The sequence below is a fragment of the Solea solea genome, chromosome 2 (assembly GCF_958295425.1).
Source record: "Solea solea chromosome 2, fSolSol10.1, whole genome shotgun sequence".
NCBI lineage: Eukaryota > Metazoa > Chordata > Actinopteri > Pleuronectiformes > Soleidae > Solea > Solea solea.
Window position 1 is genome coordinate 34,728,404 of NC_081135.1, and position 19,182 is coordinate 34,747,585.

Below are 19,182 nucleotides of genomic sequence, written 5' to 3' on the forward strand. Positions count from 1 at the left end.
TTCCTTTTTAAATCCACTGTATTGTGAACAGCAGCAACACATGACTGCTCTTTAAGGAACAACAACTCAGTCTTTACATTTACAGACATAATTAATGTATGATGCAGAGAACATCATACACCAAAAATAACACATGAAGTCATTGTTTGCATATCCAGGGAGGGGAGGGAGGGGAGGCGAGGGGAGGGAGGGGAGGCGAGGGGGTCGAGATGCTGACAGACATCAATAAACAGTTCACACAGGCGTGTGTGTGTGTGTGTGTGTTACTTGTACGTGTATCTTTGTGAGGACCAACAATAACTTCTAGACCATAGTGAGTGAGGACATTTTGGCCAGTCCTCACGTTCAGTTAGCCCTTAAAATGACTTTCTGAGGGTTAAGGTTTGGTTTAATAGTTAAGGGTTCTGACTGTTTTATTTATTTCTTATATATATGCTCTAATACTGTTCCGTAGAACATGTGTTTGAGTGTTCTCCCTCAGTTAAAGAAAGAAACACACTGTGACACAGCCAAACAATCATATCTGTGTTGGCCCGATCAATAAAATCAGGCTTCATTTTCATGTCTTGTTTTGTCCAAAAAAAACAAAACATTACTCTTTGTTATTTCTTTATTATTTGGAGCAAATAAAACAAGAAAATATTCATATTTTAATGATTTCTTTGTTATTTGGAGCAAAGAAAACAAGAAAATATTCATATTTTAATGATTTCTTTGTTATTTGGAGCAAATAAAACAAGAAAATATTCATATTTTAATGATTTCTTTGTTATTTGGAGCAAATAAAACAAGAAAATAATCACATTTTAATGATTTCTTTGTTATTTGGAGCAAAGAAAACATTCATATTTTAGGAGCTAAAAATTCAGAGAAACTTGTTTTAATTATTGAAAGAAATGCTCAAACTGATCCATTGTGGATCCGCTCCACACGCCACACACTGCAAACACAAGTTTCCGTGGACAAGTTCCAAATCCCACAGCTGAACTGAACTGTGCCGTGCTGTTCTAAAGTAACTCTCCGTCGCTCTCTACTAACGACCTCGTGTGGTGGGACACCACCTTTTAATTGGTCCCATCACGGTTTCACAATGAACCCAAAATGTTTTTACTCGCATCATCATACGCTCACTAATCAGCCTCTTTTCTCTCTCTCTCTCTCTCTCTCTCTCTCTCTCTCTCTCTCTCCTCTTAAAGGCTCTGCGTTGATTGGCTGCTTCAGTCGAGCGGCTCACGAGGGCTTTTCACCTCGGAGAGAATGTGTGATACTCGAGGAAAAAAAACAAAAAACGTGCAAATGAGGTGATAAGCCTGCGGCGCGATGGACTCGGCTCCTCGGCGCGACTAAAGGTTGCAGCGCTGCTCATCTGAAAGCAACCATTTGTTTTCATATTCCAATAAATTAGCCGGATTATTTGAATCCTGGAGAGGGCATGGGCTACGTGGCCGCGGCCTGCAAATCAATTTTCATTAGAAATAAAAAAAAATGTTTGGATCATTAAGCTGATCGCTGCTGCTCTATTGATTGTGCCAGAAAAATCACTCCCTGAATAACGATTCTTAGAGGACACGAGGGAGAAGAACGGGAGGTTAGAGGAGGCGTTTTCAAGGGCAAGCAGAAGTTAGATGGAGGGGACAAGACGTAGATTATAGAAGACAGTGGACACAACAGAGGGAGGGAGGGAGGTGGGTCATGAGATTATTACTGCGCTTCCCTTGGGGGGGGAACTCTTCACTCTTCTTTCTATGGGCCAAAACATCCACCACTCCATCCATTATCTACAGCAATGATCCTCGGAGGGAGTCGGAGGCGATCCCAGCTGACACCGGGCGAGAGGAAGTGCAGAGTGCGGACAGACAGACAGACAGACAGACAGACAGACAGACAGACAGACAGTCTCTCACAGAGACAACAGTGGCGATGCTCGATACCAAATGTCTGACCTTGAATTCCTGCCACAGGCCGGGGGCCCAACTGTTCTGAATCAATGTCTAATTTTGATTATTTCTGACTGAATGACTCACGATTATCATTATTCTCATTATTCTCATTTAAAATGATGACTGTGTTTTTATTATTTGTGCACAAACTGAGATGTTCTCTTCAGTCTGTAGAACGGTGGCCCTTGGGCCAAAACTGGCCCGCCCAGCATCAGTATCCGGACCCCAGGCAAATTATTTGCTTATTATCTTCACACAAAAAAAAAAAAATCGAGTTTGGAGCTTTTATTCTGAAAAAAAATATGAACTTATTCAAATGGATTGAAAAAAATCTATATAAAAACAATTTAAGACGACGTCCACATTATTGTTTGTTTAAGGCAGCAAACGTGGGTTTTTCTTTGTGACTGAAGATGTTTTAAGACACTTTGCCTGATGAAGTTGTGATGGTTTGAAAAATGGCCGTCAGCCACATTTACACGCTGATGCCACTGATTTACCAGCTGAAGTTATATGTTGATGCACATTTTGGCTTTAAAAAAAAATGATTATATATATAGTATTGCGATTTCGATAAAATTTCAACTCGGTTTTGGACCATATACATATATAAGAAGTGTTTTTTAGTCTTCCATTTCTCCTCATGACACTAACGTGGAAGGAAAAATATACTCACGAGTCACCAGGGGGCGACTGCTGCGCTGTGCAGCACGAATATGTCGCTCGGCGGGTTCATGTAAAAAGTCAACGCACAGAAACTAGTCATGAGGATTATACTGTATTTTCCTTTGCTCCAAAACAACAAAGAAATCATGAAGAACTATTGAGATTCTCTGGATGATGTCACGTACTTGCCAGTGGCCAGATTTCTGCTCATAACAGAGGAGAAACGTATAATTTTTGCCGGTGGGCACTCGGAGTTCTACGGCACATCTCTTGTGGAACATGTAAATCATTAAAAACCTGAACAATTCTGTTGTCGTGACAAAACATGAAAGTCATAAAAAATCAAAGACAAGGACGGAGACTGGAGACAAGCGGGATTTGACCCTCGAAACCTTCACTGAGTGTCAAACTGAGTGGGATTTTCACTTGATGTCACTGAAACAAAAACATCCGATCCAGCCTCATTTATAAAAAGTGCTGCACACAGACCTGACTAATAAAAATTCAAAAAAAACAATAAAAGACAATTTTCAGAGAGGACTTGAAAGCAGGAAGTGATGTGCAAAGAGTTTGGGGAGCAGCGACTGAAGCAGGAGGGACAGACACCGCGGGGGCGGGGCCATGGAGACGTTTAAAAACAAACAAAAAGAACACACACCTTGTGTAAGTTGACGGTGTACGGCGCAGGGTCCCAGGCCACCAGAGTCACGTTCTTGTAGATGGAGCTCGTGTTGAAGCGATGCTTAGGATTGGCCAAGATCTGCACGACAGAGACGCGGGAATGTGTCATTGTCATGTGATCGCCCCCTGGTGTCTGACTGCAGTATGGTTCATACCCCCCACCCCCATGATAGCAGCATAGACTATAACACGTCCAATTGCACATGAGATTAAACCGTTTGAGGTTTTTTTTCCAACTAACATTTAATTTTGAGTAATTATTTTATTTGATCCTATAAAAATGGGACATAAGGACATACACAGCATATCTTTTCTGTCTTTCTTTCTTACTACAATACGGGAATAATGAGGACGAGAATGTATATTGACCTTCACGTACATGCAAACAGTATTATACAATAGTTATACAATAGAACATTTATTATTTAAATCTGAAATAATGCAATTTGCACATATGCAAATTAAAAAGTATAAATATACATAAAAAAAATGTGCTTTACAGTTAAATATTAACCTGTAGCTGGAAAATGAGACAGCAGATCGCACTGCAATTGTGACGTCAGTGAGAGAATTGCATATTTTGCGACGTTGCTCAGCCCTGGTGGGGACGGAGATTATTACAAACAGAAAAATGCTGCGACTCCAACTCATAAATCACTCCTATTCTCATTATTTGCCACTTCACATCTCGTTCAAATCCAGCCCAAGTGTTGCAGCGAGTAACGCCGCAGATCTGATGTGTATTAATGACTCATTACTATGCAGCACATCACTCGGGGTCAGACGCTCACTCGCTCGCTCGCTCACCTGCGAATTGATAATGCGAATGGTGGTTTTGTTCCCCACGTCGCGCTCGTACCCCTCTGTAGGCGCAGCGTTGAAGCGCAGGACTGCGTCGTGAGTGTCTGGAAGGACGAAAGAAAACAAATCATGTGATTAGAGCTGCTTTTACATATGGATATATGGTGTTTTTCCTGCAAATGATGCACTTTCTTTGTTGTTTAAATCAGGCAGGGCAGCTAAAAACGTAGAGAGGTTTAGAGTGCAACCTCAAAAACAACAAGAAAATCAAGGATATTTATGTTAAAATGTGTAATAATGTCAGCGTGAAAGGATAAAAAACATAAAAACGTATTGTAACATGAATAAAACATGTGTAAAACACATCACAGGGCAAGGACACAAAGAAGACTACAGTTAGGTTAAAGGGACAGTGACACTCAAAGATCCTGAATGCCTGTCTCCTGGATCAAACTTTGTCTTCAGGCTTTAATGATATACTGTACATACAACCGTTGGTGACGCATGGCGATCTACGGTTTCCGTGGCAACCGCTAATACACGAGAGGACACTGCACATATGTAGACCCCTGACCTTACGCTGCTTTATTCCATTACTACTTTTAAACGTATGTACAGAGGCTACGAGAATGTGTCTTATATCTTATTTTTATAGGCAATGTGAGGAAATTATATTAACTATAACTATATAAACTGAGCTTTTTTTCTGTTTTTCTAAATCAGTTTTTGTTGCTATTCTCACGTGTATAGAGATTAAAACTGTCCTTGTGTCCCAGGTTGGGATCCATGGCTCTAAATTGACCATGAGAGTGTGAGTGGATGGTTGTTTGTCTCTCTGTGTGTCTCTGTGATGGACTGTCGATCTGTCCTTTCGCTCTATATCTGCTGAGAGCGGCACAGCTCCGCCCCCCCGCGACCCTCACATGGAGGATAAAGCGGTAGAAAATGGCCGGATAATAAGCGCCCGTGGCCTCCTTTGCCGTGGAGTTGGTCATCTTGACGGATGGCCGCGGTCATGATCACACACACGTGACTCGTGGCTTTGATCCTTCCTCAGTCGCCATCGACTCGCTTCCCCTGCACTGATGTGACAACAGAATGGATGAAGCTGCGGCGTTTGATGTGATCCTCCTTCATCACTGACATTCAGAGCTGGAGAAACATCATGCTCATGGACCTGACATTGAGTGTGCCCGCATGATTCAATAAGATTACTGAGCGCACACCTGGTCCTGGTTTAATGGACTGTGGATTGTTCTGCTGGAGTAAAAAATACTCACATTATCAAATGAGGAATATTCTCGTAATCTGTGGATTATTATCATTATAAAAAAAGCTGAGAAGCTGCGCGTCAAAGCCAACGTGTGGTTATTACGGTCATTTCACTCGCGCTGTGGCAGGAAGCCGGAGAATCAGTGTCTTTGAGAGTTGGAAACACGCCTGTACGTGCTGTAGTTTCCCATTTTTGACCTGTTTTTGGACATTGAGACAAAAACTCAACCAAATGTTACTTTAATTTTGTTTTATACTGTTCACATTTCAAATTTAACACACAACATCTGGTGTTTGGGTACAACTACAGTGTTTTCTCTACATAAAGCTTTTTGTTTTTCTTTAGCCATAATAGATAGATAGATAGATATTTTGCTCAATTTCTAGCGGACGGATGGATGATAGATCCACGTTCAATACATGGACTTTCTTCACTTTGTTCTCTTTGTCAAAAAGTTTCCTCTCAAAATGAAACACTTGACCTTCAAGTTCTGCTCGAGCGCTGGTGAGTAATTAAATGTGAATAACATCGATTTCCTCTTCAGGGCTCTCTCTCTCTAAGGAGACCTCGGGGTTCAAAGTGCTTGAGAAACAAGAAACAAGAAAGAAATATCCAAGAATAAAGAGTGGAATGCAGGAAACAGGAAAAGGAGCTCAATTAATGGAAACATTGTGAGAATAAAAGCACAATGTATTCATTTGTTTCCATATTTCAACTGTCAGAGTGTGAACGTTTTGCAACATAAACAATTTTAACTCGAAATAAAAGAACAATTTTAGTTTAAAAGTGATTTTATGCGTTTGTTTTCTTCCATTTAAAGGAAATAACTCAAACTAAAACATACTCAAACCTCAACAGTGATCCATATATTAACGGTTGAATATTTCGTTTTCTTCAGTTACACATCTTCAGATACCGTGATGTATCTGACGATATGATTGATCATCACAGAATGGCCGTGTCTTGATATCATTGGTATGGTGTCGTACTCTTTACTATTTCTTTTCTTTGATGGCCGTGTCTTGATATCATTGGTATGGTGCCGTACTCTTTACTATTTCTTTTCTTTGATGGTCGTGTCTTGATATCATTGGTATGGTGTCGTACTCTTTACTATTTCTTTTCTTTGATGGCCGTGTCTTGATATCATTGGTATGGTGCCGTACTCTTTACTATTTCTTTTCTTTGATCTGCTTCTCCACACGCTCGTGCTCCTGCTCATTAGTAGTCAGCGACGGTTTCACATATTTCACGCCTTCGACGACGCGTTAAACACAGAAACAATGTCGTAACACCGTCAAACTGTGTCAAAACACTCACCTACATCCTGCTGATTATAGCTTGTTTTCTTCCTGAATGTGCAAGTGGAACACGGTGAAACACAGCTGAGCAACAATAATAATAATCCTAATCCTGTGTATATTATGTATAGTTTTAAATAATAATATTATTTCAGTAATTCCTCCTATACTTGTCTTATTTTGTACCTTTTATTCCTATTCTGTGCCTTTGAAAAAAGTGATTTTCTACACTGTGGATCAATAAAATCTAATCTAATCTAATCTAATCTGATCTGGTCCTGTGGATGTACGACTGAGTCAATGTGTTGCTTTATCAGTGTTAAAACATCCCGACGATTCTTTGATTTACAGGTTTATCTTTCATTATTATGTTTTATCATTATTATGACAGAATACTTTGTGTCTAATTATAATCTTTGACGGCAGCGAATAAATAATCTCCACTGCGGTCCAGAGTCTGTGAGAGGTAAGCCACGCTAAATTTAAAGTCTTCCTCTGAGAATGAAACACTTCACTCTCGTGACCTTCATGTTCTGCTGCTGAGTCATTAACGTGAAGAAACACTCACTCTCTCTCTCTCACTCTCTCTGTCTCTGTCTCTATCTCTCTCTCTCTCTCTATCTCTCTGTCTATCTCTTTCTCTCTCTCTCTCTCTCTCTCTCTCTCTCTCATACACACACACAAAGGGTTAAACGTATAAATTGTCTCTTTACATACATTTACAATGATAAAAGCGCAATGTATTCATTTTTTCACATTTCACCTATTTTACATCGAAATAAAAGAACAATTTTACTTCAGGATGTGTTTAAGTTTAAGCTTAAGTTTTCTTTAGTTTCCTTCCATTTAAAACTGAACACACTGAATCCTAAACCTAAGGTAGGTTAATCTCTCACAATGACCAGGGAAATGTCTAAAATCTCAATATTTAACAGAGGTGTATTTAGCGACAGCATCACAAACACAAACTGCCGCTGTATTTCAGTCCAGTGAATGCATTTTTTCCAAGATCCTTCAAAATAAAGGCACTTTAGTTTTCTGGTATCAATCATCAGGGTCCATGTGTCACAAGCTTCATGATAATTATAATTAAATCACATATTAAAACGATGTGTGAGGATATTAAATGGCTTGGTATCACCAACACATTAACTCATCATGTGTCTGAATACATCAGCAGATTAGACCTGAGAGGGGATTTGAATTCATTTGTACGACTAATTAAGGATCACTTCATTCCTTCCTTTGTCAATCATTTGACAAAAAGGCATATGAATAAATAAAGTCGTAATCTCATGAGAATAAAGTCGTAATCTTGCGAGAATAAATTTGTAATATAAGAATAAAGTCGTAATTTTACGAGAATAAAGTTGTAATCTCATGAGAATAAAGTCGTAATCTCATGAGAATAAAGTCGTAATATTATGAGAATAAAGGCGTAATCTCATGAAAATAAAGTCGTAATATTATGAGAATAAAGTCGTAATCTTGCGAGAATAAATTTGTAATATCATGAGAATAAAGTCGTAATCTTACGAGAATAAAGTTGTAATCTCATGAGAATAAAGTCGTAATCTCATGAGAATAAAGTCGTAATATTATGAGAATAAAGGCGTAATCTCATGAGAATAAAGTCGTAATATTATGAGAATAAAGTCGTAATCTAATGAGAATAAAGTCATAATATTATGAGGATAAAGTCATAATCTCATGAGAATAAAGTCATAATATTATGAGGATAAAGTCGGAATATGACGTCCAGCGCTCTGTTCCTGCTGTAAAAACAACTTTATTATTATTATTCTTTTTATCACGCCTGATAGAAGATAAACACTGTCCTGCTGAGAGTGAATTTTGACAGTTGATCAATTATTCATCACTTTATTTTTCACATTTCATTCGTCTGTTTGGCTTTAAAGATGCGTTTAAAGTCCAGAAGAGACAATTTCAAAAATGTTCCCCGAGCTGATTAAAAACTGCACTGAGCTTTTTTCCATTTTCCATTTCTTTCACAGTAAAATAGTTATTGTTATTAATATTAGATTAGATTAGATTAGATTATAATAGAATAGAACAGACACCCTATTTCATTGTACACAACAATTGAATTAGAGTTTTCTTCTGATTTAATGCAAGAAAATGCACACAATAAATAAATAAAAGACAAAGTATAGTTGAACTATAATGGAATAATATTTTTCATCATGTTCATGTTCTGGGATGACAAGAGATGAACTCTTGAATAATTGAATACATTTTCTTGTATATTTTCCTGATAAAATAGTAATTATGTCTTATAAATCATGTTTCTATGTATTTTATTCTTATGGTCTAACAAATACATTTTAAATCTGATTCATGCTGGATAAACATGACTATTTATGAAAATCGGTGTTGGTATAAATGAACTTGATATTATTTGCACTGTGGCCTTACCTCCACTGGAGGGCGCCACAGCTCACCAACAACTGAAGGCAGTGAAATCACACAAAACAAATGTTTTTATTTATTTTTTACTTCTGGGAGAAAACACAGAGACTGAGTCAACAATACTGGAAAATATGATATTAATAAACATGATAGAAGATATTTGCGATTATTACTGAGACGTTGCAAAGATCCTTATCTTTCCAATATGAAAACACAGTTCATGGCTTTTATTAAATAAACCATGTTTCACTATGAGTTTTAGGGTTTGTGTAAAAGACTCAGTATAAATAATAGATTACACACACACACACACACACAAGGCTGCAGCTATTATTGAGGTTATTTTAAATAATTAAAACAAGATCTCTGGTTTTTCAGCTTCTCAAATATGAATCATTTCTGGTTTCTTTGAGATTTCTCTGAGATTTCGCTTGAATAATAATTAATTAGACTTTATTCTCAAAAGATAACGACTTTATACTCATAATATTACCATTTTATTCTCGAAAGATTACGACTTTATTCTCAAAAGATTACAACTTTATTGTCGAAAGATTACGACTTTATTCTTGAAAGATTACGACTTTATTCTCACTAAAACTGAATCATTGTAGTTAGTGTACAAAAAATAACATCATTTTCTGACATTTATGTAAGAAAGTATGATGTTACATAAGATAATGTCAAATATTGATATTCTGTGAGTTATTGTTTAAGGGTTTTTACAATCACACTGAGTCATTAAAGTGCATCGATATCAATCATAAAATGTTAAATTTGTTTGCGTATTAGAGCCAAAAGCGACACTAAACAACAGAGCTGTTTTGAAGCCAAAAAGCACTCGAGTCTCTTTTTCTGCCAAGTGAAACTGAGCCAAACAACGTGTCTCACTTGAAAAAGTATGAAATCACCGACATTAATCTTCAAACCTCAGAGTCGGGTCCAAAACCACGACACGGTTCCATAAATATAAGAAGAGAAAAAGACTTGTGAAGCTCCTGACTCACAAACAAGGTGATGTCTCTCGTTATTCTGCAAGAATAGATCATTATCTGAAGAATAAAGCAAAATATAACTTAATAACTTGACAAAATGCTACACGTTTCTTATCTTGGCGTAGCCGATCATCTGAGATTTAGCTTGAAATATAATTACCACTTTATTCTCATGATATCACAACTTATTCTCGTAAAATATTACGACTTTATTCTCATAATATTACGACTTTATTCTTGAAAGATTACGACTTTATTCTGATTATAAATATTAAAGAAATTATTCTTAAATGTGGCCTTAATTTTCTGTCGTAAAATAAAAACTAAAACTATTATAAACTTGGCAGAGACAGTTTATTTTAATTCTCTGCCTCCTGTGCTCCACTGAGGATGCTGTTCCTGGTCTTCACCACATGAGGGCAGCGACGCGCCGTCACACAGCCACAGACCTGCACACAGACCTGCACACAGACCTGCACACAGTTCCACATGGAGCTGCTGCACCCTGTGATTTAAACGTCTCAGAAAAGAGCTCCTGATTGTTGCAGTGATTTGGCCGTCGCCTCCTCGAGCGCAGTTTTCCTCCTGCGTCACGCGGCCTTTGATCGTGTTTGATCGTGTTTGATCGTGTGCGTCCTGTTGGGGAGGACGAGCAAGCGAGAGGAGGACGAGTCCACAAACGCAGGGAGACAAAATCAATGCAACTTTGATTTCCTGTTGCAGCCGAGACTGAGAATTAAAGTAACAAAGTGAGGATTCTCGATAATTAAATCGGCTTTTGGTGCATTTGTCTTGTCGGCTAAGTCTCCTTAAGTGTCCTCTTTAAGGAAAGTCTTTTTTTTTAAAGAAGTGGACACTTGAGCTGAGATTCTCTTTGACATAAAGACCAAAGAGAAGAGATGATCAGGAGCAATAATTTCTCTTTTTCCTCAACAACATTTTGTCTTTGGTATCGACTTCAGAGCCACGCGAGTGTGAGACACTGAGGAAAATCAATGGAATAATAATCACAACAATAATACTACAGGAGATGTAGTCTGCTAAATATGTGAATATGGAGGAAAAATGGAGGAAAATGTGGGAAAAAACAGCTGTGACCTTAAAATCATACACACAATACTCCGCCGTGAATGAATGACCTTTATTGTCATTATGCACACGCACAATGACATTTTGTGCAGCTTTCTCTCAATAAAGACGAGAATAACCAGATATAATGTACATGTAGTAATAAATCAGGAAGATAGAAATATAATAAAAATGGCACCGACTAATAAGAGAAAATGTACGCAGGAACTTCAGAGTAAGAGTGGTTGTTTGGATGTGGAACGATGTTTACTTCACAATAAAAGCATGTTAATGATGCAAAATAAAGCGATTATAATATCGGAAACTCTAAATAAATCTATTTGATGTTCAATGTTGGCCACCTGAGGGTTGTTGTAAAGATGGGGTGTCAAACGTACGGCCCGCTGACCAGAACTGGCCCACCGGAGGGTCCAATCTGGCCCGCAGGATGAATTTGTGAAAGTTTAATCTCAACATACTATATTATATACTATATATATATATACTATACTATATATACTAATATATACTATATTTTTCAGTTTCAGAAACCTTTGACTGAATGCTTGGTGCCTTTGTTAAAGATAAACTTAGGCACAATATTGTTGAAATTGCACTTATTTTTCTCAAGAAATGTTAAACAAAGGGAACGTTTTGGAGTCCTTGTGTTTGTATTTGCAATGATTGTCTTATTCACAACTAAAAATAAACCACGGCGGCTGAATGATGTTTCAACACTGACTGTCTTTAATGGAGAGTCTTAAATTTAGCTGACGATGGTGTGTGTGTGTGTGTGTGTGTGTGTGTGTGTGTGTGTTCATGGAGCTAATATCTGCCTCCTCCTGGATGTAACAATAACTTTTGTCATTTGTTGTCGTCCTAAATAAAGACACAAGCACCAGCGTGACAGTCAGACACACACACACACACACGTCGCAGTGTCTCCACAGACACATATTCTGTCTGAGCTTCATTCTAACACAGAAAACTACACAGAATTTGACTTTAACTCAAGGCCGAAACTCTGATTTCTTCATTTTCTCAACTGTCAAGTACTTTAGACCCGGGCAGCATATACACCACACGTCTATAATCCATATAACATAACAGCATGATAACTTCTAAACAACAGGAGGCTTTTTTTCTTTTGTTTTACATCTTTTTTACAACATATTATGAACAAAACCTGAAATTCCTTGAGAAAAACAAGTGCAATTTCAACAATATATGTAATATGGACGTCTGAAAGTAAATTGGAAGTGGGAGGGGCTATATATATATATATATATATATATATATATATATATATATATATATATATATGTGAATACAATTGGATTGATTGTAAGGCTAGAACGCTTATTATTATATTAATCCATTACTAATCTTCAATCTTCAACTATTTTATAATACATCATAGATAGATGGATTGGTCAGTCTGAGTGTTTATTTCCAATAATTAAAAAGGTTTTCTGATTTTTCAGCTTCTTAAGTGTGAATATTTTCTTGGTGTCTTTGTTCCATTTGACAAATAAATCCTTAAAACTTAACATAGACATTTGAGAGCGTCATCATTTCCTGGTTTTGGTAAACACCGATCAACATTTTTCAACGTTTTCTGACATTTTATGGCCCAAACGATGACTCAATTCATCAAGAAACCAGTTGACAGTTATTTGCAGCTCTAAAATGATCCGTCATCTGTTATTTATCGTCGATCGTAGATCACCCCATCCCATTCACACATCTGAATGCTGATGCCCTCACCCCTCACCTCACCCCCCAACTCACACAAGCCTCCACTAACACAGATGAGGACAACTCCCAACCCCCCACCACACCACCCACGATCACGGCAGCTCAGGTTTATGGAGAGCTGAGGAGGCTGCGTCCTAACAAAGCTGCAGGTCCAGATGGAGTGTCACCTCGACTGCTGAAGGCCTGCGCGCGGGAACTGGGTCACCCCCTTCAGCACATCTTCAACCTGAGCCTGGGACTGGGGAAGGTTCCCCAGCAGTGGAAGACATCGTGCATCATCCCAGTCCCAAAGAAACCCCATCCTGGAGAGATGAACGACTTCAGACCTGTGGCCCTGACGTCGCACGTGATGAAGACCATGGAACGACTGGTGCTTCATCACCTCAGGCCACAGACCTGCCATGCCCTTGACCCCCTACAGTTTGCTTACCGGGAAAAGGTGGGAGTGGAAGATGCCATCATCTTCCTGCAACATCGATCTCTCTCTCACCTGGACAGAGGCAGCGGTGCTGTGAGAATTACATTCTTGGATTTCTCCAGCGCCTTCAACACCATCCAGCCTCTGCTCCTGAGGGACAAGCTGTCCGGGATGGGAGTGGGTTCACACCTAGTTGCCTGGATAAGTGACTACCTGACCGGCCGACCCCAGTATGTGAGACTGGGGGAATGCAGGTCTGACATGGTGGTCAGCAACACGGGGGCGCCGCAGGGGACTGTGCTCTCTCCTGTCTTGTTTACCCTGTACACGTCTGACTTTCAGCACAACTCAGAGCTCTGCCATGTGCAGAAATTTGCGGACGACACAGCCATTGTTGGCTGTATCAGGAGCGGAAACGAGGATGAGTACAGGGAGCTCATCCAGGACTTCGTCAAATGGTGTGACAACAATCATCTGCTCCTAAACACCACCAAGACCAGGGAGATGGTTGTGGATTTCCGGAGATCCAGGGTGCACCCAGAACCAGTTCTTATCAAGGGGGACTGTGTGGAGGTGGTGCACACCTACAAATACCTGGGAGTACAGCTGGATGACAGGCTGGACTGGACCACCAACACAGATGCTCTGTGCAGGAAAGGACAGAGTCGCCTGTACTTCCTTAGAAGGCTGGCATCGTTCAACGTCTGCAGGAAGCTGCTACAGACCTTCTACCAGTCTGTGGTAGCGAGTGCCCTCCTGTACACAGTGGTGTGCTGGGGGGGCAGCCTAAAGAAGAAGGACGCTTCACGCCTGGACAAACTAATAAGGAAGGCAGGCTCTGTTGTAGGCACAGAACTGGACAGTCTGACATCGATAGCTGAGCGACGCACACTCAACAGGCTCCTGTCCATCATAGACAATCCACACCATCCACTACACAGCACCATACACAGACAGAGGAGCAGCTTCAGTGACAGACTGCTGTCAATGTCCTGCTCCACAGAAAGACTGAGGAGATCATTCCTCCCCCATGCCATCAGACTCTTCAACCTGCATCATACATGACACATACACGCAAGCACACATGTACATCTCATTCTTTTTAACGCCTTTATATTTTTTATATATTTTTTCTTTTTTCCTTTTTATACATATGTTTCAGTTTATATTTAGACTGTACATAGACCTGCATGCCTCTTATGTTTCTATCGTGTAACATATTCTGGAGCTGCTGAACTGTGAATTTCTCTGTGAGATGAATAAAGTATCTATCTATCTATCTATCTATCTATCTATCCATCTATCGATTAATCCATAAAACAAACTTTTACACTTTAATGTGTTTTCTTTGCTCCATATCATTAAAAAAAAAAAACAGCTTTTTTATCATTTATCATTTTCAATCATTTCCAGGTTTCGGGAGACGCACGTCAACATCTCCTGACACTTAATGAACCAGACGACTCATCAGTTACTCAGATTCTGAGACTATAATCACCATCACACAGATGTTACAGTTAAATTCAACTCTGCAAATCTAATCAGATGAAGAAGATTTGTCCTAATCTCAGTCAGTGGCCTGAAAGTGAGAATATCTATTTACATTTTAATGCTCCTGGTTTTTAAGTTTCCTTCTTTTACGTGTGTGTGTACCTTTTTGTTCACATGTACGTCTTGTGTTTTTGAATGAATGAATGAATGAATGCATTAGTTAGTTTGTCTCTCTCTCAGGAGAAAGAGTTTTAAAAAGACAACAAAGGAGGAGAAAAAAGAGTCTTAAAAGCAACAGCGGAGGCAGGAAAAAAATGCTTGTTGATTTGTTTTGCACCACCCGCCAGCGACCGCGTTAAGTGTCTCAAATCAAACACACCTGCTGTGTTCCATGTCTAACAAGCTCCAGTGGTGGACGGTGATTCGTTTAGCTGGAACTTTTGTGTTCAGTGAAAATGTGTAAACACCTTTTCTGCTGCTGCTGCTGCTGCTGATGCTGCTTTCAAGGTCTTTAAAAGAAACGTAGAGCAAATAAAGTAGGTTGAATTTGGCATTTTTGTACGTTGCTTTAGTGAAAATAGTGAAAAACATTGAATAAACAGATGTATAACGAATACAAATGAGTGATAATGCAGTAAAATAGAGCTGCTGGATTATGGGAAATATAATAATGACGATTATTTCAAACTGTTAATCATTGACTTGAACTTGAAACAAACGGAATTTAAAGAAAAATTGTTTTTTTTTCTACCTTAAAATAACTATAAATTATTGAGTGTTGAGAGTATTTTTGCCGCATGGCGAGCGGGACAGGAAGTCAAACACCATTACAACATTAAAAGGCATTATTTTCAAAATAAAAGCCCCGGTTTGGTAACTTTTTTCCTAACCTACAGTAGAAGTTGCTAAATGATTGTGTTTCTGTTGAAAACCAGGGTTTAGTATTTACAATAGGGATGAAAATATCCCATATGTATCATCATTATTGGTCCAATACTGGTTATATTTACTGGACTAGATATTGTAAAGAGAAAAATATTAAATCAGACGCATATCCAAATTTCTTATACATCACATCCTTCACTATGCACAGACTGTAAAATGTCTTCAAGTGTCTTTTCAAAGAGTTTGGAATGACTGCACTGATGTATTTTTAACAGCTTTGCAGTTTAAAAGAATGAATAAAAGTGACATTAAGCCTTCCCTAAATTATGACGGTAAATGGAACGCGACACACGGCGACGTAAATATGGGCATTGGTCAGGTACGGGACAGAAATCCAGAAATCATTGTCAGTTTTAGGTCGTGTTCGGGTCACGTTAGTTGAGTAAAATAGGGTGAATTTGAATTGTTTTACATGGATTGAGTGAAAATAAGGTGAAAACACTTAATAAACAGGTGTATATCAAATAAAAATAAGTAATAATAAGTAAAAATTGCTAAATGATTGTGTTTCTGTCGAAAATTAGGGATGAAATTATCCTACACGTAGTATCAGTATTGGTCAGATACTGAAAGTCCAAAATCTTATATATCACATACTTCACTATGCACAAGACTGTAAAATGTCAATAAAAACCTGAGTCATGTTGTAGGCAGCTTATTTCTTCTTCATGGGAGCAGAATATTTGTTACCCAGTTGGAGAATTCTGTCTTTTTAACAGCTTGAAAATGTCTTATTAAGGTCTTTGTAGTTTCTAGAGGTGTGAAATAACTTTATTGGACAGATATCGGTGGATGATTGAGGTTGTGCTCTCGGGCATACTCTGGACGCAACACGCGGCGGCCTGAAAATCGCTGGATGATGATGTAAATATTCAATAGTCCCATGGCCTCGGTCGAGTATGGACAGAAAACTCGAGGCTGAAATACGACTGCAAACCTCAAGATTGTAAAAGCTTTAAATCAGCCACATTCATCACACAGAATCTCCAGCTCCTAAAACACGGCTTGTAATTTTCACACAAATACTTTTCTACTCTCACATAAACCAAAAAGGTCAAGCGCTGTTGCAGGTACTGTTTCCTATTTCTCTGTACAAGTCGCTTTACATTTAACACATAAAGCGTTCTCCCTCCTCCTCCTCCTCCCGTTTCACGCCGAACACTCGTTCGCTCTGAATTCACAAACAAGCGAATTGCAGAGAAACTATAAGTGACGCGTAAGAGGCTGATCGGTGAGCACAGGGGGCTCCTGCCGTCCTCCACCGAGCCATCTGTCACCGAATTCACACTCTCTCCACTAACCAGAGAGCTGCCAGAGCCCCATAAACCAAGCGCACACACACTCTAATGCACATACATATAGCCCACTTGGCACACACTCAACCCTGCTTACAATCTGTTTGACAAGTTAATCAGCAAAATGTCACGGAAAAGAAAAAAAAGAAAAGAAGGAAAAGAAGAAAGAAATGTGAAAGCAATGGGATGCAAATCAGCGTCGGCGCAGGCAACTTTAAAATCCACAGGCCGCAGCGCGTTTAAGCATAAATCAATCACGCGACGTTCTTTGGATATCAATCGCGTTTACGCGCCTTCGTGAAGGAAAGGAAATGTCTTTCTCTTTCTCTTTCTCACGCCGGCACTCGTATAAATGAAGCCATTACGGCGCTAACAGGGTTTAAAAACTCGGCGTGACATAGTTCGGCTTTAAGCGGAGCAGGTAGAGACTGATGAGCCAAATCCAGCTGTGTGTAATCACCGCTGTAAAAACCATACACACCACAATTGCATATTTCCCTCTTTTTTTCTTGCCCCCCCCACGACAAACGATGCTGATTACGGGCAGTTAATTGAATGACTTCCTCTCGACTGCGACTGTATTGTAGGAATAGATTCATCCCCGTGGCTTTAACGCCACCGATGTTAAACATTGTAAATGCATTTTAAGGAGTTTTTTCAAGTCATAGCTTGATTCTGACGAGTTATACTTACTTTCCTCTTTCATCGCCACTCCTCATCTGAACCTCTGTCCTTGCACTTTCTAAGTTTGCCGAGAGTTAAGAAATGATATTTGATATACTGATCGTCAGACACTCAAAAGTGTCAGAGGTTCAAGAGCAGCTGGGAAACGTGGTCAATTAAAAGAAGAAGGAAATAAAAAAGGAAGGAAATCACGCAAAAGATACACAGAGACGCTTTAAACCTCGACCCGAGCTTCAATGGAGCGGAGAAGACGAGAGTTTGTCCTCGGACGAGGCTGAACATGGCCGTCTGCGTCTTAAGGTAGAAAATAAAGTGATGTGATAACCTCAATGAATTACTTGGTGATTGAACCAAAGATTTGATGGAAACTGGGTCAATAGTTCTGCACAATCCTGCTTCAACGAATCCACCAAAGAAACACGCAACTGACCCTAACCAGGCCAGTCAGACCAAAACAAACAACAAACCAAGAAAACAGAAACCAGAAGACTAACTAAACTTAACCAAACCCTAAAACAAAAAACAAGTCATTAACAAGCAAGCAACTTAACCAAACAACCAACCAATTAACCAACCACAAACAAGCAAACAAAAAAAGTAATTAACAGGCAACTAATTAAACAAGCAGCCAACAGACTAACTAAGCCAGACAACCAACTAACTGACCAATCAAACTAAATAAAAGAGTAATTATCAGGCAACTAACTAACCAACCAAAACAAACAAAACAAGGCAATCAGAGATGGCAGACTACACCCCATTCGCGCAACAAGCCTCTGACACCCTCTGTTGGTCATATTGGCAAGTGCGGAAACACACACAGACAGACAGACAGACAGACAAAAACAACAAACAATACCTCACTCCCGCTCCGTGGAGTGAAATAATGACAAGCAACAAGCAGCCATCCGACTAATTAACCAACAACAAACAAAAAAGCAACCGATCAAACTGACCAACTGACTGACTAAACTACACAACCACAAACAAGTCATTAACAACCAACTAGATAAAACCAAAGGACAAACTAAATCAAACAACTGACCAACCACAAACAAGCAACCAACCAACTGATCGAACGAGTCAACCGACCAATGAAACAAACAAGCATCAGAAAGAGTGACCAAACAAACAAGAAAGTAACCAACTAAGTAGACATGAATAAAAACACACACACAGACGACACTGATTCCCGTCAGTTGCTGCTTGTTTCAGATTTACGGTGTCATGGATCTCAGTGATCTGCTGATTCACGTGCAGAGTCGCCTGTTAAGCGTCTTTATGACGTTAAGCTGCTTCTAATGAAAACCCGCGCGATAATCAACGGCAGCGCAGGGAAACGTGAGGCCATGTGACCGCGTGTTTGAATTGCTTTTAATTTGAAACAGACGGGAGGAGCTCCATGTTGGCCGTTCACGTAACTGTAGTAGAAAGAA

General features: G+C 39.3%; 1 protein-coding gene across 1 annotated transcript in view; it reads right to left on the minus strand.

Annotated features, from left to right (window-relative positions):
• The window catches only part of st6gal2a (ST6 beta-galactosamide alpha-2,6-sialyltranferase 2a), a 61,184-nt gene that overhangs the window by 12,144 nt on the left and 29,858 nt on the right, over nt 1-19,182 (minus strand). Inside the window, exons 4-5 of the mRNA XM_058623200.1 lie at nt 4,095-4,192; nt 3,265-3,366 (exon numbers count right to left, since the gene is read on the minus strand). Coding sequence (XP_058479183.1) covers nt 3,265-3,366; nt 4,095-4,192 — 200 coding nt within the window. The remainder of the gene's footprint in view (nt 1-3,264; nt 3,367-4,094; nt 4,193-19,182) is intronic.